The 26,732-nt window shown below is 45.3% G+C and overlaps 1 protein-coding gene across 1 annotated transcript in view; it reads right to left on the bottom strand.

The window, feature by feature from the left end:
* Window positions 1-22,871: 22,871 nt before the first annotated feature.
* inka2 (inka box actin regulator 2) overlaps window positions 22,872-26,732 on the bottom strand; it is a 16,113-nt gene continuing 12,252 nt past the window's right edge. Inside the window, exon 2 of the mRNA XM_076276770.1 lies at window positions 22,872-24,172. Coding sequence (XP_076132885.1) covers window positions 22,904-24,172 — 1,269 coding nt within the window. The 3' untranslated portion in view covers window positions 22,872-22,903. The remainder of the gene's footprint in view (window positions 24,173-26,732) is intronic.

Genomic DNA, 26,732 nt, shown 5'->3' with positions numbered 1-26,732 from the left:
ATGCTCCAGAATTTTCTACCATCTGGGGAGTGGATTTAGCTGGGGTCTGCTAGTCAAGGTGTTTGTTACTATCTCTGAAAATTCCAAGGCTATGCTATTGTTCAGTTGTTTTGTAAGGAAAACAGCTTGGAGGACTTTCTAAGGGCAGCTGTTGCACATTAGCCAGGGTTAGCTTGGCTCTATAAATACAAGGGACTCTTGTAGCTAGCTAACTATAGTGACTAGATGGCCTACTAGCTGGGTAGCTAGCTAACTATTGACTAGATGGCCTATTGTCTGGGTAGCTAAAGTGACTAGATGGCCTACTAGCTAGCTAGTGACTTGATGACCTACTAGCTAGCCAACTAGTGACTGGATGGCCTACTAGCTGGGTAGTTAGCAAACTAGTGACTAGATGGCCTATTGTCTGAGTAGCTAAAGTGACTAGATGGCCTTCTAGCTTGCTAACTAGTGACTAGATGGCCTATTAGCTAGCTAACTAGTGACTAGATGGCCTACCAGCTAACTAACTAGTGACTTGATGGTTTACTAGCTAGCTAACTAGTGACTAGATATTAGAAAGCTAGATACCGCATTGACTGTCGAGATCTATTAGGTGGCATCGTAAACGCGGGCACCATATTGGTGGGGGCAGCACGTTTACTGTCTATGGGTGAGTGACAGCAACACTTGCCGCAATCAGAGACACCTGTTTGATTTCCAGTCAGAGTCACGTGTTTCTCCATTGGCCTCCAGTTATTGTTGCCCTCACCAAGATGGCGAAGCTATTTACGTACATTCGGGAGCCCAATGCGGTATCTAGCTTTCTAATATCTATGGATGGCCTATTGCCTGAGTAGCTAAAGTGACTAGATGGCCTACTAGCTTGCTAACTAGTGACTAGATGGTCTATTAGCTAGCTAACTAGTGACTAGATGGCCTACCGGCTTGCTAACTAGTGACTAGATCTCCACATGCCACAACACACCCACACTGAGTAAAGAGAGTGCTTCAGTTTGCCTGTGTGTATTTTCAGCATAACACACAGACAAACACACACAGAGAGAGAGAGAGAGAGAGAAAGGTTGAAAGGTCTTGACCCCAGACAGTCCCCCATCACAATCTTGTTGGATGTTTTGAGAATGACCTCTGACCCCGTGGCCTGGGATGTGTTTCATGGTGCTCTCCTTCAGGTCCTCTTCCAATCTGAAGGTCCTGGAGAGAAGCAGGCCAGGAGGTCGAGAGGCACATGCACACACACACACACACACACACACACACACACACACACACACACACACACACACACACACACACACACACACACACACATACACACATTCACTGGCCTGGATGATGTCATCTCAGATGTTTAGAATCTATCACGTGAGCCCTGAGGGAGGGAGCATATTATTAGCATGTGACTCATGGTGTTATTGTCATTTATGTGTGTGTGTGTGTGTGTGTGTGTGTGTGTGTGTGAAAGGGCAGAGCAGAAAGGGAGAGTGTGTTCTGTTTTACTGCTCTCCAGAGATGTCTGGAAAACCCCTTTATTTCCTTAATTGTCATCAGTTGACTCTGTGTGTGTGAGAGAGGGAGAGAGAATTCTATGTGTGTTGCTTATGGTCAGTGCAGAACTAGATCGTGTGTGTGTGTGTGTGTGTGTGTGTGTGTGTGTGTGTGTGTGTGTGTGTGTGTGTGTGTGTGTGTGTGTGTGTGTGTGTTATGCACCCCCAGCACCAACATCATCCGTCCCCCTCAGTCCCTGACATGGACAGCAGACACCCCAGTCGTGTCGGTGCCATTGAACCTGCGGTTTGTTTGGTGTTTGTGTGTGTGCGCGCATGTGTGTGTGGAGGGGTCTGTGGTTTGTCTGAGATGGACAGCAGAGACCCCAGTTGTATCAGTGCCATTGAACCTGCAGTCTGTTTGGTGCCCTTTAACAGCAGGACTGTGACTCTACCTCCCATTAACATGGAATAATTAACCCTCCTCTTGGACACTGGTGTGTTGGTGTGTGTGTGTGTGTGTGTGTGTGTGTGCCCTCCTCTGATGCAAATGCGTCTCCTCTGGTCAGCAGAGGACCTGCCCCTTGTGCCAGTGTCAGTGGAGATGCCAGTGCTGTGCCCTCCAGTGCTGCTGAGTCCATCCTGATGCCGCTGTACAGCGTGGCACTGCCAGCCCCCGCCCTCCGCCAGGCTATTCTGGGTGAAGCGTGTCGACTCTCATTCTGTCAGTGCCTATCCCAGGAGGCCGAGCGTGACTGGAGAAGAGAGGTGTGTGGGAGAACTGGGGCGTGAACCTCAGCATTACTGAGCTCCCTCTCTCCCTCTCTATCTCTCTCTCTCCCTTTCTCTTTCCCTCTCCCTCTCTCTCTCTCCCTCCATCTCTTTCTCATCCCCTCTCTCCCTGTCTCTCTTTCTCTCTATTACTCTCTCTTTCTTTCTCACACTCTCCCTTTCACTCTCTCTCCTTCAGTCTCTCTCTCCCTCTTTCTTTCTCGCTCTCTCCCTTTCACACTCTCTCCCTCTCTCCTTCACTCTCTCTCTCCCTCCCTTCCTCCCTCTCTATCTCTCCCTCTCCCCCTTTCTCTCCCTTTTTCTTTCTTGCTCTCTACCTTTCACACTCTCTCCCTCTCTCCTTCACTCTCTCCCTCCCTCTCTATCTCTCCCTCTCCCCCTTTCTCTCCCTTCTCTCTCTCTCAATATGATATACAGTATGCATAGCATAAATATATCCCAGAATACACACACACACACACACACACACACACACACACATACACACACACAGTGCAAATGGACTCCCATGATTCTCCTGGTGGGAAACCCAGACTCTCAGAGCACTGTGGGAAAGGACACTCTGATGATGGACAGCTGAGAGTGTGTGTGTGTGTGTATGGGTGTTTGTGTGCAGAGCATTTTAAATCCCAAATGTTTTTCATTGAAGGAGGAGACTTCGGGCGGCCATGTTATCAGCACTCATCACATCTCCGCCTGCACAGGAGAACCCTGAAAAGACAGGCAGAGATGCACTGACCTCTTTACAATGGAACAGAACAGTGGTGTGTGTGTCTGTGTGTGTGTGTGTGTGTGTGTGTGTGTGTGTGTGTGTGTGTGTGTGTGTGTGTGTGTGTGTGTGTGTGTGTGTGTGTGTGCGTGCGCGCATGTATGTGTGTTTACAGCTTCTGGCTACAGCTTCCCGGCTCTGAGTCAGTGAGTTCAGAGTGTGATGTGACAGCCAATCAGATCCTCTCTTCTTTTACTCTTTTTTTATGTCAGCCAATCAGATTGTCTATTTTTGTGTGACAGCCCAGTCAGAGTCCGGTTTTCCATTTTCCTGAGCAATTTCACAGCTCATTTGCATTTTGAAATGAGTTGCTGGAGCGACGAAGAGAAAGGTCACTGTGGGGTTTGTGTAGCAGCATCCTTGAACACACACACACGCACGCACGCACACACGTTCGTACACTCACACACACACGCACGCACGCACGCACACACGCACAAACACACACGCGCACACACACACATACTAACACACACAGTTTTATGTAATGACCGCTGTGCAGTTACTCCATATGCTGGCCTTATGATAATGAGTGAAGGGACTCTGGCTCTAGGTTTAGGGCTTTGGTTTAGATGGTCTAGTGTGTGTGTGTGTGTGTGTGTGTGTGTGTGTGTGTGTGTGGGTGTGTGTGTGTGTGTGTGTGTGTTTTACAGACATGTGTGTGTGCATCATGGGAAGGTTTGTTAACGCCCCAACAGATCCACTCCACTCCACACATACACACTCCAACCCAACAGATCCACTCCACTCCACACACACACACACACACACACACACATGCACACACACACACACACTGCAACCAAACAGATGCACTCCACTCCACACACGCACACTCCAACCAAACAGATGCACTCCACTCCACACACACACACACACTCCAACCAACCAGATGCACTCCACTCCACACACACACACTCCAACCAAACAGATGCACTCCACTACACACACACACACTCCAACCCAACAGATCCACTCCACACACACACACTCCAACCAAACAGATCCACTCCACACACACACACACACACACACACACTCCAACCAAACAGATCCACTCCACACACACACACTCCAACCAAACAGATCCACTCCACACACACACACACACACACACACACTCCAACCAAACAGACCCACTCCACACACACACACACACACACACACACTCCAACCAAACAGATCCACTCCACACACACACACACTCCAACCAAACAGATCCACTCCACACACACTCCAGTCCATAGTACTGTATTTAACCCTGGTGCAGGCCAGTCAACTGATTCTGATATGAAGTAATTTACTCAGATTTCATCTCTGTCTGCTTGGTCTTGCAACACAAACCTCACCAGTGTTGAGAATGTGTGTGTGTGTGTGTGTGTGTGTGTGTGTGTGGGTGTGTGTGTGTGTGTGTGTGTGTGTGTGTGTGTGTGTGTGTGTGTGTGTGTTTATACTTTGCATGCGTCTTAGCTGTGTGTGTATGTCTGTGTGAAGTTTGCATGTGTGTGTGGGTGAATGCTGAGAGAAGCTAGAGTGTCTTACATTACGAGTGTGTGTCTTATGTGAGGTGTGTGTAGCAGAGCACGCTCTTTCACTAAACTCTGGCGCCTTGGTGTCTTATTCCCAGAATGCATCATGTTCTCTGCTCGTCTTTCCCTCCTCTGTCCAATTAAACACACACTCAATGAAGCCGCCTGTTATTGATGGGTCTAATCCGCACACACACACATACACACACACACACTCTCTCTCTCTCTCTCTCTCTCTCTCTCTCTCTCTCTCTCTCTCTCTCTCTCTCTCTCTCTCTCTCTCTCTATCTAATTATGGTTTAGCAGTGACATTTATAATTGATGTGGATCTGCCTTAGTGAACTCTCTCTCTCACACACACACTCACACAAACACACACACGCATGTACTGTACACCAATAAGTATAAGTATACTCTTTTGATCCCGTGAGGGAAATTTGGTCTCTGCATTTATCCCAATCTGTGAATTAGTGAAATACACTCAGCACACAGTGAACACACAGGGAGGTGAAGCACACACTAATCCCGGCGCAGTGAGCTGCCTGCAACAACAGCGGCGCTCGGAGAGCAGTGGGGGGTTAGGTGCCTTGCTCAAGGGCACTTCAGCCGTGCCTACTGGTCGGTGTTTAAACCGGCAACCCTCCGGTTACAAGTCCGAAGCGCTAACCAGTGGGCCACGGCTGCCCCCAATGCATCCATACACACATGAACTATAAGAAATGTTAGAATGTGGCATTTCATCACAAATATATTTATACATGTAAATAAGGGTGAAATACGTATATGTGTGTGTGTGTGTTTTAACCCCCCCCCCCCCCCCCCACACACACATGTGCATAAAATGCAGTACACACACACACACACACTTTATGAATTCAGTAGAGACTGGGAAGTGATTGACCTGCCAATGAACATAGTCCACACAGAACTGAGCATGGAGATGAGACACACACAAACACACATACGCACGCGCGCACACACACACACACACGCACACAAACACACACGTCAGCCCTAAGCAGATGGAAAAGTAGGCCATACACAGACCTTTTAACTATGTTACAGCCATTTGGGTAAATCTCAGTAGTGTGTAAAAAGGAGAGAGACTGTGTGTGTGTGTGTGTGTATGTGTGTGCCATACCATTCAACCCTGCCATTTTTTCTGGGTTTTTCACATATTTTAGCCTTTTTGCCGCTGTTTTCCTCACTAAAGGTGACCTTAGAGTACCCTGGAAATCCAGAGTTCTCGCGAGAGCACAATTTGAATTGTGCCCGCAAGATACTCTGGCCACGAGCAATGATCCAAATTTCTTCTATCTCTCGAGCGAGAGGGACCAATCAAATCGGTGTAGGCGGGACAAAGGCGAGCTACACTGATGACGACAGTGCTGCGACGTCCGGAATCATCTAGAAAACATTGCAAGATGGCTACCGATGAACACCAGTTGTTTGAAACGGCTTTGGCCGCTACAATAAAGGATTTAGATTTGGCTTTTCAACTAAAAGAGGAGCAGAAAATCGCCCTCAAATCGTTCCTTTGCAAGAACTGGATACGTCACACCGTGAATTGTTGTGATTGGTCGTAGCGTTATCCAACTGCGTGCAGTGAGAGTTTCAAATGCATGCTTGGTGCCGCCCCTCGAATTGGGCCATTTTCATTACTCGTGGCCAGACCCTTAATCTGAAAGATTCCAGGGTCTGGTTTACCAGGCTAACCTTAGAGTGACATTAGCCTGTTTATGGCATCTGTAAGCCATATGTTGAAATTTTCCCATATTTTGGGTGAGAAACCCGGGAAATCGGCAAAGCTTAATGTTGACAGCTATGGTGTGTGTGTTTGTGTGTGTGTGTGTGTGTGTGTGTGTGTGTGTGTGTGTGTGTTTGAGAGAGGGAGAGAGGAAATTTCACTGCCTTGTCTTATAACTTTGCAATATAGTCCAGTGGACAGAAAGGTGAACCCGGAAATGTTGAGTACACCAAAGTTTTATGATGGAAATATATAGTATGGGTCCCCAGCATGCAGAAACTGCCGGATGCTAATTTGCATATGTTGGGCAATTTGTGTAATTGAGCTAATTAGCATAAATTAGCATAATCACCTATATTGATCATATTATAAGAGCTGCTTGGCCAAAATGGACCATGTTAGTATGTTTTTAGGGGTTGCTGGAGATGCTGAGTCATCTGACATTTTCAAGATTCAAAATCACTATTTAATCACTTGGTTTGGCCACGTTTTTACTCTCATTAAGCTGATTTTGCTGAGTTTTTGGGGGCGATTTCGACGGATTTTTGGAGGATAAAAATGTTCAGTGTTTAGGAATAATTTGGATCCTCAAGTTATTTCTGAATTCCACAATCATTTTGGAAATAGCTATTCACTGGCCCTCTGCTGTGACTCACAATTGAGTAACAAAGGGAAGAACTAGCCTCTACTACTCCTCACTGTCCTCATCCGTTGTCCTGTCGCCATATTCTCCAGACTCTTCATCCCTGTCCTTCTGCTGTTTTTGCTGTGTAAATATATTGCCACATGTAACATCACTGCCTTTGCAGAAACAATAATTAGTACAGGCCAGGCCTGCAGCTGCACAGCTGCACTTTCCAGATACATGTATACACAGTTTTAACCCAGCTTTGCAGTTACAGCTGATAACATCTAACAAATCAGGAGGAGCAACAGGACTTGAATCGAGGGTGGGCAAGTTCCTCTCCTTTCTTCATACCTGTCTTCTAACTCCCTCCAAACGCGATTATATCCACAGCCGGTGGATCAGGACGGTCTGCTGCTTTCCAAATAAGCAGCACCTGTAGATGGGCACGTTTTCCATGGAGGAGCAAGTTGTGTTCTGTAGGAGACAGTGTCTTCAGTGCTGGAGGAGCCGGGAGTGGGAGACCTCACCGCCTGGGATTAATTACTGCACGGGCCTACCGGGCCCGGCCCAGGGGCCCAAGGGGTCAGGGAGCCCTGAAGCTCAAGCCTTTGCATGAAATCATTGCCTCAATATCAACACATCAGGATGTAGGCTATGAATCTGATTGAATTTAGTATTGGCCATCTCCAAAATGCACCAGAATACAGGAAATCACATCAAACAAATTAAAACATTTCTGAGGAAAGACCTCAAAACCCCCCTTCCACATATGCGACAATTAATGTGGGGCCCTTAATACATCTGGGCCCAGGGGCCCGAAAGTTCATAATCCGTCCATGCTCACTGCTAGGTGTTGGCCCAAGCAAAAGGATCCGAAGAGAACCCTTGTAAGGGGTACTAAAAAGCTTACAGAGGCCTTCAGTAGAAGCCGCAGGAGGAGACCAGCCGTCGCCTGGACCTAGCTACGGGAGAAATGGAATGAAGTGAAGAGGGTTTTGATGCAGTGGCCACGGCAAGAAGGACTTCACGCGACTGGGAGAGCGGTCTGAGCAAGCGGCCTTGGAAAATAAGGTAGTGACGCTGGCCTGGGCGCTGACTTCACTGAGAGAAGACCTTGAGCCCCTGCCCCCGCCGGACAGCTTTAGGCTGGAGTTGGTGGTGGCCCTGGCTGCGGAGCAGAGGTGGAGCGGCAATGAGGTGGTGCCTTGAGGATGGACGGTTGGCGGAGCCTGTTCGAGTTAGCCTGTTTGCCGGTGCTCTTTAGAAAAATAAGGGGGAAAAAAGTTTGTTGTGTGAAATCCGATGGCAAGAGCCAGAGAGAAGGTCTAGGCCAGGGGTCGGGAACCTTTTTTGCCTGGAGAGCCACTTTTACCATTTTTTTTTTTTTTTAATCTCAGAAGAGCCACATAAAGACGGTTACAAGAAAAAGTTTAGATATTTAATGTACATTTACTTTCATTCAACAGAGGATTTTTAAATACATGTTCTACTAGTTTTAAAAGTAATGTGCAAGTAACTTGAAATGTAAAGTGGAATGACAGAAGTATAGGCCTTAGGCTTCCCATGTAGGCTAAGCACCACCCCCTATTTTCCCAGTGTTCTTTTGTTATGCAAAGTAACCTCATAGTTAACAACACAACACTCAATTTTCATGACATGACAGGTCATTGGCGAAATTGAACATTAGGCCTACTGTACCAGATTAGATTTGGTGATGGCCTTGGAGTCTGGCTGGCTCATATTCAGTGAGGTGAAGTTTCATGCAAGAATTGAGGCTGTCATCATTTAAGGACAACTCCACGCAAAACTGTCATATATCCATAACGCCAACATGGCATTGTGTTGGCGTTATGGATGTGACAGTTTTGCGCGGAATTGCCCTTAAACGTGAGCGCAGGTTTGTCTTTATATTTTTCATATGTGAGAAAGATTTCACATAAGTGGAACCGAACAGGGTTAGTTAACACAGCAATACTAACTCGTTGCAGTGCGCGATATATATAACGGGCAGTTCATTTCGCGTCTTCAGATGGAAACTTTCCCATTTCAGCCAGCTTGTGTTCGCGCTCGCAAACTGTGGTCACTGACGTTTCCTTTTTGACATTTTCCTTATCTAACCTACAGCAAGCGCACACATCAACAATAACAATTAAAGTGTTCTCGTTCATCTTTTTTTCTGTTCGCCATTTTCTTTGTTTTGGATACAACCGTTAGCTAGCTGAATTTTTAAGTAAAGCATCAGCGGGTGGAATGTTATCTCGGCACAGCATTGTCCAAAAAAAAAAACGCGTTTTTCATATCTGTACAGTAGGCTACATTCAACGTAACCGTGAATTTCAGCGGTAGAGAACAGACATGGGATGGATTAAACTACGTGAACATATATATTATATTTCGAACACTATTTTAACATTTTGATTTCAGTAGGTCCATTTTTAATTTAATACAGTACCAAAATTATTCATGACTTATTGAGTAAACAAATGGCAGGTTTGTCCGAGAGCCAGATGCAGTTCCCAAAAGAGCCACATGTGGCTCGCGAGCCATAGGTTCCCGACCCCTGGTCTAGGCCTTGGCGCGATCATGGCGGTGTGGAGTGGCCGAAAAAGCGGAGGACAGCTCTGCGACAAGGCAGCAGAGGAGGGACGCCAACGTCGGTAGCTGTAGCAGTGTGGTCCGGCTGCGATGGAACTGGAGTCTGCTGCCCCGACTGGCGAGACGACGGAGTGGAGCATCGGAGGTGCAGTACCAGTTACGGTGCTCAGCGCCGGGGAGTCCGTGGCAGTGGAGGCTAGGCCCCGCCAGGTGTTGGAGGAACGTTGCGGTGGTGCACACTGCGAAAATGCGACCTGAGGGCGTTCTCTGAAGGGAGCTGGGGACGAGAGGCGACAGACCAGGTGACTGCTAGCACCCCCGCATTGGGCCGCTGGTGGTTGTGTTTCCCCAGGGTGAGTAGGGCTCTTGCGGTGTGTGCACCCCACCTGCTGTGTGGCAGTGCCAGAGACTAATTGCTGGACTGAATGTGGGAACGCCCGCGCCGAGGATGGCAATGGCTTGTTGGGGGAGCTGTGCAACGCCAGCGTGCTGGACTGTGCTTGAGATTCCCACGATGTTTCGCGCTGGGGATTCTGGGAGAACTGAATGATCATCTCAATACCAATGTTTCCCAAAAGGCTTGTCCCAAGGAGAACAGTATTACCTTAAACACACATGAGGAAACTGAACAGTCCAATCAGTAGACTAGGATAAACTGGCCAACTATGCTACTTTGTTTACAATATTTCCAGGCTTCAACCAGACAGCTGAATGTGGTAGAGTTGTAATAGAAATAGTAGGCCTAAGCTATAGGCTAATCTGCATAAAGTGTGCTGTCATAAATATCAGACATTCAGTATTCTCTCTTTTTATATCAGGATATAAAATAATACAGATATATTGCATTATAATCCTGTGGTACTCTAAGGTAGGCTATTGAAATGTCTAGCCCCCCCCCCCTCCAAAAAAAGAAAAATCGAGGTTCGTATCAAACCGTGGGTCAAAAACCGTGATACGAATCGAATTGTTAGGTTGGTGTATCGTTACAGCCCTACTGTATATCGCTACAGCCCTATCCTCCAAAAATCTGTGTAAATTGTACCAAAAAACTCAACAAAATCAGCTTAATGAGAGTAAAATGTCACCAAACCAAGTTTAAATAGTGATTTTGAATCTTGAAAATGTCAGATATGGACTCAGCATCTCCAGTAACCCCTAAAACATACTAACATTGTCCATTTTGGCCAAGCAGCTCTTAAAATACGATCAATATAGGCTATTATGCTAATTTATGCTAATTAGCTCAATTACACAAATTGCCCAACATATGCAAATTTGCATCCGGCAGTTTCTGCATGCTGGGAACCCATACTATATATTTCCATCATAAAAATTTGGTGTACTCAACATTTCCGGGTCCACAATGGGGCTCTATGGGCTGTCCACCGGACTAATAAGTGTGTGTTTGAGTGGGTGTGTGTGTTGAAGTTTGATAGATGAATGAGAGACAGACTAAAGGACAGTTAAACTAGAGGACAGCACAGTCTCTCTCTCTCCCTCTCTCTCTGTGTGTGTGTGTGTTACATAGTATGTTGATGAATGACTGAGACTGAGTTAACTAGAGGACAGGTGTGTGTGTGTGTGTGTGTGTGTGTGTGTAGTAGTAGTAGTTTGATGTAGTTTGACGAAAGTCTCTCACTCAGAGTTAGAGGAATGGACAGTCTGTAACCAAAATAGACAACAGGAAACTGTGTGTGTGTGTGTCTGCCTGCCACCTATAACTTTGGATAAAAGCAAAATGAATATATGTAAATGTATCACACTCCAACCCAACAGATCCACTCCACACACACTCCAACCCAACAGATCCACTCCACACACACACACTCCAACCAAACAGATCCACTCCACACACACACACACACACACACACACACTCCAACCAAACAGATCCACTCCACACACACACACACACTCCAACCAAACAGATGCACTCCACACACACTCCAGTCCATAGTACTGTATTTAACCCTGGTGCAGGCCAGTCAACTGATTCTGATATGATGTCATTTACTCAGATTTCATCTCTGTCTGCTTGGTCTTGCAGCACAAACCTCACTAGTGTCGAGAACGTGTGTCTGTGTGTGTGTGTGTGTGTGTGTGTGTGTGTGTGTGTGTGCTTATACTTTGCATGCGTCTTAGCTGTGTGTGTATGTCTGTGTGAAGTTTGCATGTGTGTGTGGGTGAATGCTGAGAGAAGCTAGAGTGTCTTACATTACGAGTGTGTGTGTTTGTGTCTGATGTGCAAGGATTAAAGTTCTCCGTCGTACGACGGATTTTCCGTCAATTTGATTTTAGAAATGTCATATTTGAGATTGATGCAGATCTGATGAGAAAAAAAATAGGAGGGGGGGGGGGGACTATGACCTTTTCTTTTCCTTTTTTAAGGCAACTACAAATATTAGGTCAGATGAATTAATGTGTGTGATGGTAAATGTTTAAAGACCTAATAGTGTTCTTTAGAACTTTCTGTGTGTCAATCAGTGACCGCTCAAGAAGATAGCCTACGTCAGCCATGAATTTCGCTAATGTTGTACACGCTTGTCTCATTGGCCTGGGGCGTTTGCTTAAAAAAAAAAAACACGTATGGAGGACTAATAACGGTCTAAAAGTTGGATTATAGTGACACAGTCGAGACAGCTGATCAGGTTGGCCAATCCGTTTAACTTTTTTGGATATGATATGATATTGTGAGCTCTATGTGCGAATTTGGAGAAGAAGCGTATAGGCTGTGTTCTTTCCGTGCATCAATGTAGACAATTTCTTACTATCACAAACTCTTGTCAGGGGAGGTCATTCATTTTGGGTGTCACCTCTGACTTGAACAGATAGCCTGCTATGCCACCCAATGTAGGCTACTATTATTGTTACAGTTTTTAATCAGTGCAACTAACATTATGTGTAAAGCGACGCAATATAAACCGTAGCCTATGCAATTTATTATCCCGTCTGTTATGACATGTACAACAATGTTTTTCACAATTTGCGACGGAAGGTTTTGACTGAGCGTGTTAACATAAAATAATAATAATATTGTCATCATCGCAAACTGTTTAGTAAGGGGGTCAGTCGTGTTTGTGACGCACAGACAGCCTTGTAGCCTAGCCTATTTTGCTTAGGCCTCACTTTTAACGACAGTAGGTTGTGAGTGTATGTTGACAAAAAATAACCATGCAATTAAAATAGTCAACTTAAAACTTTGCTATAAAATATTGTTAATTTATAGCACAAAACCATAACCAGTAGGCCTACCAGAACTTCGTATATTAGCGTCATTTGTGTGCGTCTATTTGGCAAGGCCACTGTCATGGATGCGTTGTTGCTAAAGGAAGGCAGGTGTCAAATGTTAAAAAATAAATGGAGATGGGCGGCTGTTGGAAATAGGGGAGAACTAACAAGCCATGGTGTAAAGAAATTAAAGTGCCAGGGGTTTGCTTTTGCGCCGGTTTGCTGCAAGAAAATTGTTTATGGATGCAATAGGGAAACGTTTTAGCACGCCACCAATCAGAAGACCGCCATAAGGTTAACGTTTGTGCATTTCAGGACATCTTCCCTACTTGGTGCAACTAGACACCACGCCAGAGGTAGGCTACGTTTATCTATGGCCAGTGGCGTAACTATAGTAGGTGCAGCAAGTGCAGTCGCACCAGGGCCCGTGACCTCCCGGGGCCCGTCGCTACCCCCGCCCTGCCTCCTTTTTTTTTTTTTTTTTAGAACTTTAGAGCACGGAGAGTGAAGCGTCACTTTGACGATCTATCGGAAGATGAGCGCTTAACCGATGCAGAGAGTCAAAGTGCAGGTATTTTATGCAACTCTGGACATCATAATCAGTCAGCTCTCCCAAAGATTTGCAAGTATGCGGGAAACTTGTCATGTGTTTGAGTCTTTACGTATGACCCTTCAACTCGCAGGTGATGATGAACTGCTTGAAAAGGCAAGACGTTTGTCAGACCATTAGGGGCATTGCACCGACATTCCCAACACAACTCCTCTCATTCAGGTCTTGCTTTAAAGCAGAGATTTCACAGATGTCATCTATTTTTCAACTTGCCAAAATGCTGGTGGTAGATTATGACAGTGTAACATCCACATTCGGGGAAGTGTGTAGCCTACTCATGTTGTTTCTGACATTGCCTGTGACTGTGGCAACAGCTAAGCGATCTTTTTCCAAACTCAAATTTATTAAGACCTATACCTAAGGAGCAGCATGGGGCAGGAGAGGCTCCGTGGGTTAGCTATCCTGTCCATTGAAAATACGAGAGCCAGAGCATTAAATATTGGGAACATCGTTGACGATTTTGCACAACGAAAGGCTCGTAAGATGGCCTTCTTCTAATGGCCTAATTCACGCATATTGGGGATTGTATGCATATGAATAATTTTATTTGGTTTCTGGACGGTTAAATAAGTTAGGCTACATTAAGTTTTGTTTCTGCGCAGTGCGAGTTTATAAGCAAGCAATCTACGCTTGCAGTTTCAGCAGAGGGTTGAAGAGGCGCATTGAGTGTTCCCATAATTCCATGCGAGTTGATGTTAATGCAGTAATATTAGATTACCCTGGCCTGCAGGCTGTTAATAAAATCATTTTTTAATGTTTTGACATGTAATGGATATGTAGTCGTGTGTTTTTTATTTGAAATTGTAATCTGTAACTAAACTACTTAGGTGCCTCAGGCCCTTTGCATAAACAATTGAAGTCACCCTTAATGTGTATTGCATGTATCAGAGCTAATTCATCTTGGGCCAAAATTTGTTGATATGGGGCCCGTGTAGCGCTCTCGCACCTGGGCCCACCATTGGCTTGTTACGCCACTGTCTATGGCTGACCGTTTTTACGTTTAGAAAGTAGGCTACGCATGTTCTTTCATAGCGCAACACGACCTGTCCCTCACCATATCGCAACCTCTTGTCAACCTTATACAATCTGTTGCTGAAGACGAAAGCGCCCTCTCCAGATTGTCGTTATCAAATCCGAGGACCTCCTGCATGAGCACACACAGTATCGCTGCTCATTGGAAAACTTGAGTTGTCTGTAAAACTCAAAATTACCATGTTTTCATTAAATGCGGATGAGGCAACAAATGGAAATATGATGAGGAAATTGGAAGTCTTGCACACTTGATTTTATAGATGTTACTTGTGTTGAATTGCATATTAACAAGAAAAAAAATCTCCCCTTTAAACACTTTTGGCCTGAAGTAATTAAATAAGAGTGTAAGTTAAAGGGCAGTTCCAGCGTTATGGATGTGACAATTGGACTCATATTGGTAAACAAAATGCCTTAGAGTGGGGGCAAAATTAGTATCAGTGAATTAATTTGCATAACTTTTAATGTAACCTATGTCCTCTGAATACTGAGAAATCCTCAAATTTCATATAATCAATTTCATCCTAAGAATACAAGGCATTATATCAGCGTTATGGATGTGACATGAAATGGACACACTTTTGTGAGAGATTACAGGTATTCTACAAACTCTGTGAATTTTGAAGGAAACTGCCGAAACTATGATATATGTAGCATGAAGGAGACTTGAATGAACACAAAAAGTGTGTTTTTGAAACTATGCGTCATTTTTGTAATGCATTATGTAGGAAAAACTGGCGTTATGGATGTGACGGTTTCACGTTATGGATGTGACGTGTCTGAACCAGTCCTCGACAAACTACATAAAACACATAATTAAGTAGTGAATTTTGATATGAAACAATTGAAATAGTAATCATGAAAAACTAGCGATGAAATTATTGCTTCCTCAGTGCCCACTAAGATCAACAGGAAGAATCAGGACAATAAGTCATTTAAAATATAAAATATATATACATATATTTTTTTACCGTCATCAACTGAAACACCAGGGAACATGTATATACCTAGCCCTATAACTAGCCCTACCTGAACCGTTGCACCCAAGATGACAAAATATTTATGGTATGTTAGTCTCAAGAGCCCACATCAACCTAACCCATACCCACTCATTTGTGATTTGCACACATAAAGTACATGCAAAAGTACAGACAAATTGACAAGCATGATTTATTTTTGCGAAGAGAATATGCAGGACTGAGAGGCTGTCCTATTTTGTACCGCTATGCGGTACATCTAGTTTATTGCTGCCGTTACTAATGTTACTCTGTGGGTATTAGCTACAGAGGACCTGACACTTCAAATGCTGGCATATTGCGTCACATTTAAAATGAAACTGTGTTAAGCAGACGTGAGCAGCAGGCTGAACAGATCTGCAACAGAAGGTTGCTATGTTAACTCCAGCTGCAAAGTCAGCCATTTTCACCAGCTAACACGATAATTCAGTTACTGTACAACAACAGTATGACAGTTACAGGAAGATAATCGCTCAGATTTTCGTTATTAGGCCACTTGAAAATAGGCTATGGCTAGGCTAATCACTGGAGGTATTTTAATATTATGTTTGTTTTGCTAATAGTTAGGCAAGGCCTCCTTGTGGTTTTGATCAACCTAATAATCTTTGAAATGTCAATTGTAGGCCTAAACACTAAGGTGAAATGCGTTGAAACTGACATGCCACTAGAACAGACGTTTTATCGGCTTTGAGGTATAACAAAGTCTCCAGTCTTGTAAATTCACATTATGTAACATCCATAACGTCACATCCATAACGCACCATTAAAGGTTTTAAAAGTAAGAAAGGGGCACAATTTGGTCATCACACTTTACATTGATATAAATCAGCTTTGCACAGACACTATGGACATTGTCGCATCAACACTGTATGTGTAGCATAAACTTTTCCTATAAAACGTTATGGATGTGACATGGCCATGGAACTTGCTGACTTAAAAACAAAAGCCTTACAAATGTAAGGAGTTGTGCTCTTAAAGGCAAGCTGAGCATAGACATTACTCTACCATTCCCTTGTCAATCTGGAATTTGTCAAATGACACAATTTGTTTGAACCTTGGGTCCATTTATCCACTTTTTAAATATGTATAATATTACCATGTGAAAAAATGTTGTTTCTGTATGGTTGCACACCATATTTATGATGTAAAAAGAGTGTAATTCTCCATCAAATTCAATCAGATCAGTTACAAACAATAAAATATAGACCTAAATGAAGATTTTAACAACAGTTCTATTTGCGTATGCACAACTTTTTTTTTCCATGTTAAGGATGACCTTTGCATGGAATTGCCCTAAAGCCTTTCTACAATATTGCTGCAGTAGAAAAGAACAGCAATGGCTAATCAGGGATGGTACTTAAATATATTTTTCTTCAGGAAAACTCAATCTCAATCAAGAACACTCTCAATTCGCCTTATTCACATGGCGGCCATTGACGGCTAAAACAAGGCTACAGGGTACACAAACCATAGATTTGTTATGTTCTATGCATTCACCTGTAGGTGGCATTAATTATATAGTAAGTGTACCCTGTAGCCTCCTTTTGGTTTAAACAATGGCCACCGTGTGAATAAGGCGAATACTCCCTTTACTTTGCTGTTTGCATCTTTTTGTACATTAAAAACCAATAGGTCGCGACCGCAAAAGGGGTGCTATAGGTAGATATGAGCAATGTATGACTTATGGCCTTTTTTTCACTTTAATCCCTGGATGTGAGGTGTGTGTGTAGAAATTTCACTGCCTTGTCTTATAACTTTGCAATAAGTGTGTGTTTGAGTGTGTGTGTGTGTTGAAGTTTGATAGATGAATGAGAGACAGACTAAAGGACAGTTAAACTAGAGGACAGCACAGTCTCTCTCTCTCCCTCTCTCTCTGTGTGTGTGTGTGTGAAACTGTTGGTGTGTCTGTAACTGTAACCACATGGGGTGTGGGATATCTGTGTGTTTGTGTGTGTGTGTGTGTGTGTGTGTGTGTGTGTGTGTGTGTGTGTGTGTGTGTGTGTGTGTGTGTGTGTGTGTGTGTGTGTGTGTAAGAGAGAGAGAGAGAGAGAGAGAGAGAGAGACAGAGAGAGAGAGAGAGAGAGGACAAGCAGATGAGAAGAGAGGAGAGGCTGAAGGGAGGGGTTAGTCCAACAGCTGCTGAGAGGAAATGGATGAATCTTATTGAGCCTTTTTCCATTGGGGGAATGTGTGTGTGTGTGTGTGTGTGTGTATGTTTTTGCTTCTGGAATACCAGCTGTTTCTATGACCTCTTTCTCATGAACCTAAACTACTTCCTTCCCATACAACTGTAGTGACATTATCATGACCCCAAACACTCTCTTTCTCTCTCTCTCTGTCACACACACACACACACACACACACACACACACACACACACACACACACACACACACACACACACATTTCTACGAATGAGAAATTATGACAAAGTCAATATGATGTTGAATACTAGGGGCAGACAGTCATGTCTGTGTGTGTATGTTGGTGCGTGTGTGTGTTTTGGGAGGGGTGGAGGGGGATTGGGTCTACTTGATACCGATATTCTTTCTTCACATCTCTGCCTCTGTCTGTCATATCTATTTAATACTCTCTCTCTTTCTCTCTGTCTCTCTTTCTCTGTCTGTCTGTCTGTCTCTCTCCCCACTCCTCCCTCCTTTATCTGTCTTGGCCTGTGCTCTGTCCATCTTGGCGTTTGGGAGGACGTTCCCATGCAGCTCAGGAATCCCAGTACCACCCAGGGCTGAGTCTGCTGGACGAGCTGACTCATTATCTAGGATTATACATGCATCTCTTCTCTCCTCCTCTCTACTCTCTTCCTCTCTTCTCTCCTCCTCTTTCTCTCTCACTCTCCTCCTCCTCTCCCCTGATGGTATGTCCCCCCTCTTCTCCTCCTCTCTCTTCCTGCTGTCCCCTGATGTTCTCTTCCTCTCACTCTCCTCCTCCTCCTCTTCCTCCTCTCCTCTCTCTTCCCCCTCTCCCCTGATGGTATATTCAACTCTAGTTCACAGCTGGATGCTTCTGCCACAGTTATCTGTTTCCACAGCAACCTCCCACAGACCGCCTGCTCATGTGACAGGTCAGAGGTTACCTTTGTGTTTCCATGACATCACGTCCAGGCAAACAGCCTGCAACATTTGGTCTCTGTGTGCTGCTCCAGAGCTGTTTCAGTTTGGGTCAAGCAGAATGCAGAGTCTTGAGAGTGTGTGTGTGTGTGTGTGTGTGTGTGTGTGTGTGTGTGTGTGTGTGCGTGAGCGTGTGTGTGTGTGTTTGTGTGCGTGAGTGTGAGCGTGTGCATGATTGTGTATGTTTGTGAGTAGTTGAGTGGTTTGGCTCTCTTGAGTGAATGGGTGTGGAGTGTGAATATGGATGTTTCATGGTAGGGTCAGCTGGTTTGGAGTGCAGTTAAGTGCTGCTAGTAGTATCTTGTGCCATTAGGTTGTTTTTCTCTGTGTGTGTGTTTGTGTTTGTGTGTGTGCGTGTTTGTGTGTGTCTGCTATTTTCAGCTCAGCTAGTTGAATGGAGTAGAGTGTGGTTAGACACTCGTTACAGCTGCATCATGAAAGGGCAGGGTGCTGTCTTTGTGTGTGTGTGTGTGTGAGGGAAGTGGGGTGTCCCTCCCAATAGAGAGAGAAAGCAGAAAGCAGGTCATCCGATCGCTATCTGGCCAAGCTGGGGGAAAACACTTCCTGATTGTAGAGCTCTGGGATGGATCTGGGCCTCATCTGGCCCCAGTCCGGCTCTGGTCCGGTTCTGAGTTCACGTCCCCATAACGGTTTCCCTGCTGTTCATCTGGTAACAGCATTTGGACACGTGGAGTCTTGTGAGCCATTGGACTCAGTGCAGACTGAACTGAGGGGTTTGGGCAGACCTTAAAGATTATAATGTCTTAACAGACCTTAAAAATTATAATATTTAAATGGACCTTAAAGATTATTATGTTTATAATCTTTGACGTGACACTGTCATGAACGTGTCATAAACATTACAAGTTATAAACGTTTCTGACATAACACTTCTTTCACTCGCTTCTGTGTTATGACAGTGTCATGTCACGTTTAAACGGACCTTAAAAACTATAATATTTAAACAGACCTTAGAGAGGACTATAATGTTTAAACTGACTTTAGAGAGGACTGGACTGTTTAAACTGACTTTAGAGAGGACTAGTGTTTAACCTGACCTTGGAGAGGACTATAGAGCTTAAACTGACTTTTGTAGAGTATTATATTGTTTAAACTGACCTAGAGAGGACTATAGTGCTTAAACTGACCTCCTTGAAGTGGAGAGGGGAGCTTCTGCCGTTGAGAGCTTTCATTGTTCCTGTTTACTCCGGGCACTTCAGACAGGAAGTGCTTAGATGAATGACAGGAAGTTGCTGTGTACCCTGACCCAATGTCCTGCCACCTCTGCTCCACCCTCTCCTGGACTGACATGCTCTGATGAAACAACGTCTGTGTGTGTGTGTGTTCCCAAATGGAAACTATTGGAAGCTATATATAGACAAACGCATGCTCTGATAAATCAGTTTGCCCCAACTGATATCAAGCAAAACCAGGTCATGCATGACTTCTACATCAACCAATGAAGTCAGTCATGGACATAAATACAGCCTTGCACCCAAACCCCAAGTAGGCCTGTATGTGTGGTCGTATGTGTGTGTGTGTGTGTGATGTGACCAGGAGTAAAGGCACACACACACACCATCATGCGTGCTATAATTTATTGAGCTCGCTCTACAGCAGGCAAAGACATCTCTCTTCAGCCAACTCATCATCACCTCTTGCATAGGAAAACTCTACTCACTGGAAAAGGGCAATATCATCGGTTTATACACAACACAACATTTTTAAACAAGAATAATTTAAAAAAGGTGACATGAAAAATAAAAAAAGAACAGTTCTCAAGACATGAATCTTTAAAAGACGTGTGCTCAATGCGGCATGGCGAAGGCCATCATGCTTTGACAGGTGTGTATTAACAGGGCTTGGTGAAGCAGAAGAGCTTTAGTCCCCTAAGCGGCCTGAGCAAGGTGACCCTAAAAGGCTACTCGGCGTAATCTGCCCGGGCAGTCTGATGGGACGTGGGAGGGGGGCACCAGCGCAGGGTGTTGATATAAAACAGGGCCTTGTTTCGGCCAACGCAGACTCAGGCATTGTGTTCATGGATGATTTAACACTGAACAACGGCCCATGGGAATTAGGTTGAGCTCAGGAGTGCACATTTGGGAGTGTGTGTGTGTGCACGTGTTTGGAGTTTTTCAGTATGAGTTTGTGTGTGTGGGTTTGTCTGATTTGTGTATGTATGTGTTTTTGTGGATGCATGAGCCATGTTTTACAATTCTCTGTTTATTGTGTGAGTGTGTGTGTGTGCGTGCATATGACTGTGGAGACACAATCATTCAGGAAAGCTTTTTATGAGCTATGTCCTTTCCCATCGGCTACAGTTCTTGAAGCTGTGTGTGTATGTATGCAGAGCTGTGTTTGGAGTCATGAGCATCCAGCTGAGCATCCCTGAGTGTGTGTAAACACAAGTGTGTGTGTGAGCACTAGTGTTTGGTCTCCTGTTTGAATATAATGGCGCTGTCAGTAATGATGCTCTGACTGTATGAAGCTCTATGCGTGTGAAGATTGTAAATCAAATGTGTGTGTGTCTGCTGTATGAATAAAATGGCGCTGTCAGTAACGATGTGAGAGTCTAAATAGAGTCCCCCACAGTGCTGAAACAAAGGACTCGTTGTGTGTGTGTGTGTGTGTATGTACATGTCTTCTGCCCCAGTTCTTCAGCATAGGTCAGGCCTGCGCTGTAAAATCAGTGATGTCATCACATCACAACCTGTGTGGTTGGTGCGGATATAAAGGCTGGTTCTGTGTCATGTATGTGTGTGTGTGTGATGTGTTTATGATATGATGTGAATCTATTCAGTCACGTGTATGTTATATGACCTGTATTGTAAACGTGTGTAACATACTTACTTACAACGTACTTACACTGTTTATACACTGAGTCTGTGTTTATAGTGTGTTTGTTAGATATGTGTAAGTATAGTGTAAGTGTTTAGGTTGAGGTTGTTTCCTGAGGGGGTTTATTGCTGTGATAAACATCTCGTCTCTACTCCATATAGCAGCTCTAGGAGTGGCCTTCTCTCACCTCATCAGCCCAGAGGGACTGGACTTGTCCCCTGACACAAGGTCAATATGACATCAAGTTCATTTACGTGTGTGTGTGTGTGTGTGTGTCTGTGTGTGTGTGTGTGTGTGTGTGTGTGTGCTTTTGGTCTGAGAGCGGATGTGTTCTTCCAGAGTGCATATCAAGAGTGTGTGGTGGTCTTTGTGTCTTTGAGTGTGTGTTTCTGGGGTGCATATTGTAGAGTTTTTGCAGTGGTCTTTATGCCTGAGTGTGTGTGTGTGTTTCTGGGGTGCATATTGTAGAGTGTTTGCAGTGGTCTTTATGCCTGAGTGTGTGTGTATGTGTGTGTGTGTGTGTTTCTGGGGTGCATATTGTAGAGTGTTTGTGGTGGTCTTTATGCCTGAGTGTGTGTGTGTGTGTGTGTGTGTGTGTGTGTGTGTGTGTGTGTGTGTGTGTGTGTGTGTTTCTAGGGTGCATATTGTAGAGTGTTTGTAGTGGTGCCTTGTGTCCATTGGTCTCTGTGGGGCATCTCTGATGCTGAAATGTTCCATAGGACGCCTTAGGAATGTACCATTAATCACACACACACACACACACACACACACACACACACATGCTCACCCACTCTCTTCTCTCTTACACATATACCCACATCACATGTACACACACACACACACACTCTTCTCTCTCACACACAACACACATATACCCACATGTACACACACACTATCTTCTCTCTCACACACAACACACACATCTTTGTACAGCATCCTCGCTGTGTGCAAGGCTTTGGAATCTCAGATATTCACACATTCACACACACACACACACACAAACTGTCTGTCTGTCTGTTTTCAGCAGCCTTGGCAGTGGGGCTGCATTGGCACAAACCCCCTTTTCATCACAAATACACCCCACAGTGTGGATATGCCAGTCTCACTGTGCCAGTGTGGATATGCCAGTCTCACTGTGCCAGTCACTGTGCCAGTGTGGATATGGCAGTATTACTGTGCCAGTCACTGTGCCAATGTGGATATGGCAGTATTACTGTGCCAGTCACTGTGCCAGTGTGGATATGCCAGTCTCACTGTGCCAGTGTGGATATGGCAGTATTACTGTGCCAGTCTCAGTGCCAATCTCATTTTGTCAGTGTGTGTGTCAATGTCTACACGTCCGTCTTTCGGTGCCCGTCTGTGTATGGCAGTCTCTGTCTGTGCCAGTGTGTGTGTGTGTGTGTGTGTGTGTGTGCCGCTCTCTGTCTGTGCCAGTGTGTGTGTGTGTGTGTGTGTGTGTGTGTGTGTGTGCCAGTCTCTGCTCTGGCACCCCAGTGCCCAGAGTGGGCTCTCACACCCAGATGGCAGCGTTGTGGTCGAACAGGGGGTGCCCCCTCTCGGCGGGCACCCAGGCCCCCCTCTGTGGGCCGATGCCCAGCGGAGGCAGCCTGTCCGTGGGCAGACTGGCACCGGCCTTCCCCTTGCGGCTCCAGAAGGGCCGGTAGAAGCTGCCCTTGGGTTTGGCGGCAGCTGCGCTCTTCTTGGTTCTCTTGTGCAGCTGGTCCGGGTTCTGCAGTTCCGTGGGGTCAGGCCAGCCAGGCCTCTGCTTCAGCAGCTTGTCACGGTCGGGCCGGACGCTGCGCAGGACCTTCTTGAAGATCCCGGTGGTGAGCGCCAGGCGGCGACGCAGCTCCTGGGCGCGAGATGGACGCGGGGTGTGTCCGCCATCACGCCAACCGGCCGCCGCCCCCTCCTCGGCCCCGCCCACCTCCGGTAGGTCCAGCCAGTTGCCCACCAGGTCGGCCAGGAAGCTGTCGCCAAGCACCAGCGGCTGGCGCGTGCGGCTGCAGCTCATCAGCGAGGACGTCCAGTCGCCGCCATCTTCCTCCTCCTCCTCGTCCCCCAGAGGGCAAAGGTCGTGGCGTAGGGGCGGGCCCTGCCGTGACAGGCACTGGAGCAGCTCCTGCAGCTCGGACAGCGAGAGGGGCGGAGGGGGAGGGGCAGTGACCGCCGGGGGCTGACGCTGACGCACAGGCGCCCGCGAGTGCCAGCTGGTACTGGAACTGGAACCGGAACCAGAACCGGAACCGGAACCGGAACTAGAACCAGAACTAGAACTAGAACCTGAGCCTAATCCAGAGGCGGAGCAGGAAGCGTCCTCATAAGAGGTGGCGCTGTCACGAGAGGACCTGTGAGAGAGCAGCAGGCTGCTGTCTGCTGAGCCTGACCCTGATGAGGAGGAAGAAGAGGAGGAGGAGGGGGAGGTGCTGACACTGCCCCGGTGGGAGGCACGCTTCTTAAGGGGGCGTGGTAGTGGTGGGGGTGTGGCCTCCTCCATCGATGAGTCGGAGATGAAGGCGGAGCCGAGCTCCAGTAGGGAGGGGGGGTCTGGGAATGGAGGCTCGTCAAAGAGAGCCTGGGTCAGCTGTGTGTGTGTCTGGGTGAGTGTGTGCGGGTGTGTGTGCGTGCGGGTGTGCGTGTGTGTGTGGGAGGGAGGCTTGGCGGAGATGTCCAGGTGCTCCAGAGCCGTCTGAACTTGCAGCAGTTTGAGTTCCTGTAGAGCCCCCATCATGGAGTTCATCTGAGCGTGGAGGCCATCGCCCGCCTCACGCATCGACAGCTGGGGGGGTAGAGAGAGAGCGAGGGAGAGAGAGAGAGAGAGAGAGAGAGCAGGAGAGAGAGAAAGGGAGAGAAAGGGAAAGGGAGAAAAAAGGAGAAAGAGAAAAAAAAAAGATTCACATTAAAGGAGATTAAATCAAATCTAAAACAGTTGCAGTATGTAATTATCGTCATAATGTTCTTAACACAGAAATATTCCTCACCCACACTCCATAGATCAGCCCACTGGCTTACACACACACACACACACACACACATACACACACGCATGCACACACACACACAGGCACACACACACATACAAACACATATACACACACACACAGGCACACCTACACACACACACAGATACGGACACACACGCACGCACACACGCGCGCACACACACACATACAGATACACACACACAGACTCGTTATCCATTCAGCACACATGGGACACTCAGGCCTCCAATGCATGTCAGTACAATGACAAATGGGTGTGTATGTTTGTGTGTTTGTTCGTGTGTGTGTGTGTGTGTGTGTGTGTGTGTGTGTGTGTGTGTGTGCATGCATGTATGTGCTAGGGGTGGGCGATATGGACAAAAAATAATATCTCGATATTTTTTGTGATTTTGACGATAACGATAATTAGTCAATATCCTTTAAAATAAATTTGTAAAAGTCTGAGTTACTTTACAGCTCATTCTTTATGAATAGCATCAATACAATAATAACAAATAACCTAACCTGTGACTTTTTAACCAAATCAACCAATGCATTGTCACTCTATGACACATTTCCAATTCTGCCCCCACTTGTGTGTGTGGCAATGACATGGTCTAGCCAGCTACATTAGAGAAGATGAATAGGCCTAACAGTTTCCCAAGAGAAAGTCTGAAGCTGAAGTTCCTTTCAAACCTTTACATAGGATTCACTGTAAAACTAAGCAGACCAACAGAGGCTAACATTCCAAGTTAGAGAATAGAAACTAATGCGTTAGCTTATGGCTAATGTATATGAGAAATCCTATAGAGATGCTAACGGTTAGCATAATCGATATTAGAGTGAACTTCAGTCCATTTACAAAAGGGTTAGGCCTAAATGAGAAGAGTTTTTTGTTTACAACTGACTATTAAAATACTCAAAGGCTAATGTTTTCTTTCTATATAATACCATGTAGGAAAAAACGTGACTCATCAATGCTACTTGAACAGAAGTAGCCCTCACTGTACAAAATAAACATTAGGCGTGCGTGTGACAATGTGGACCCAATGTGTGACACTTGCTCTGCTGCAGCCAGGGGCTTTTCTCGCATAGGCTACACCTCCTGGATTTAGTGAATGTATGGGGTTTCAATGCGTGTTTTTGAGTGTTTTTCCCCATAAGTAATTTAAATACTCGATAATGTAAATTTGCACATTGTTAAAACAACAATCACAATATTATCGCAGACGATATATATCGCCCACCCCTAGTATGTGCATGCATGTTCGTGTGCATGCATGTGTGTGTGTATGTGCATCTGCATGTGTGTATGTGTGTGAGTGTGTGTACAATGTGTGTGTGTCTGCAAGCACAGACCATGCGTGTCTCAGCGTAAGTATGTGTGTGTGTGTGTGTGTGTGTGTGTGTGTGTGTATGTGTGTGGGGGGGGGGGGTGTTACAGAGTGTGTTTTATTTACTGGTATATCTGTTTGCAGTGGTGGACATTACTTGAGTACATTTACTCAATTACTGTACTTAAGTTGCTTTTTCATGTATCTGTACTTTACTTCAGTATTTCAATTTTGTTAAACTTTTTACTTTTACTCCAGTACATTTCGAGGCCAAATATCTTACTTTTTACTCCACTACATTTTGTGACCGCTGAAGTACAGCTGAAGTTCCTTTTGGAAAAAAGACTGTCCAAATACATGTGTTACATGTATAGGTAACGCTTTAGAATAACATGTGCTTATTAGGTATTAACAGTGCATAATAAGCAGTTAACAATTCATTACTAACAGTTAGTTAACTGTTGTTATCCTTTAATAACATTAACTAACTGTTAACATGCAGCTTGTAAGTGATAATAAGCAGCCTTTTAAGTTACTTACAAGCATATTTGTTAACAGTTGTAAGTGTTAACAAGCAGCTTGTTAATGCTTGTTAATGGTGTATAAGACAAATAGGTGGATAACTAATACACTTATAAGACCTTTCTTACCTATTTGTAGTAAATTTTGCAGCCCCCCAATCTAAAGCGAGGACCATGTAGCCTAAAGTTCCACAAGCCCAACCTTCTATCTCTCTATACTGTATCTCTCTATGTAGCTTGGTTTAGCTGTGAGAAATACACCTTCAAAATTGTTGCAGTGAGCAGGAATTGAACCCTGGTCTCCCGCATCAGAGAGTGCATTGCTACCTATTGAGCTACACTACTTTTCTTGTGCTACTGATGAAATTGTTTATTTTGATTCTATATTCCGAAGTGCTATATCACACTAGCTATGCTTTTTACAAATATGTTTCTGATGGAAAAGTGGTGTTTAATTAATGCAGAAACAGACCACGAATGTTCGCCTCTGTTCAAGGCAAACT

The sequence above is a fragment of the Alosa pseudoharengus genome, unplaced genomic scaffold (assembly GCF_046254945.1).
Source record: "Alosa pseudoharengus isolate Yale_2024_CS ecotype anadromous, Long Island Sound unplaced genomic scaffold, YU_APseudo_1.1 YU_APseudo_1.1_scf_9, whole genome shotgun sequence".
Lineage (NCBI taxonomy): Eukaryota > Metazoa > Chordata > Actinopteri > Clupeiformes > Clupeidae > Alosa > Alosa pseudoharengus.
This window is presented reverse-complemented; position numbering and strand designations above follow the sequence as displayed.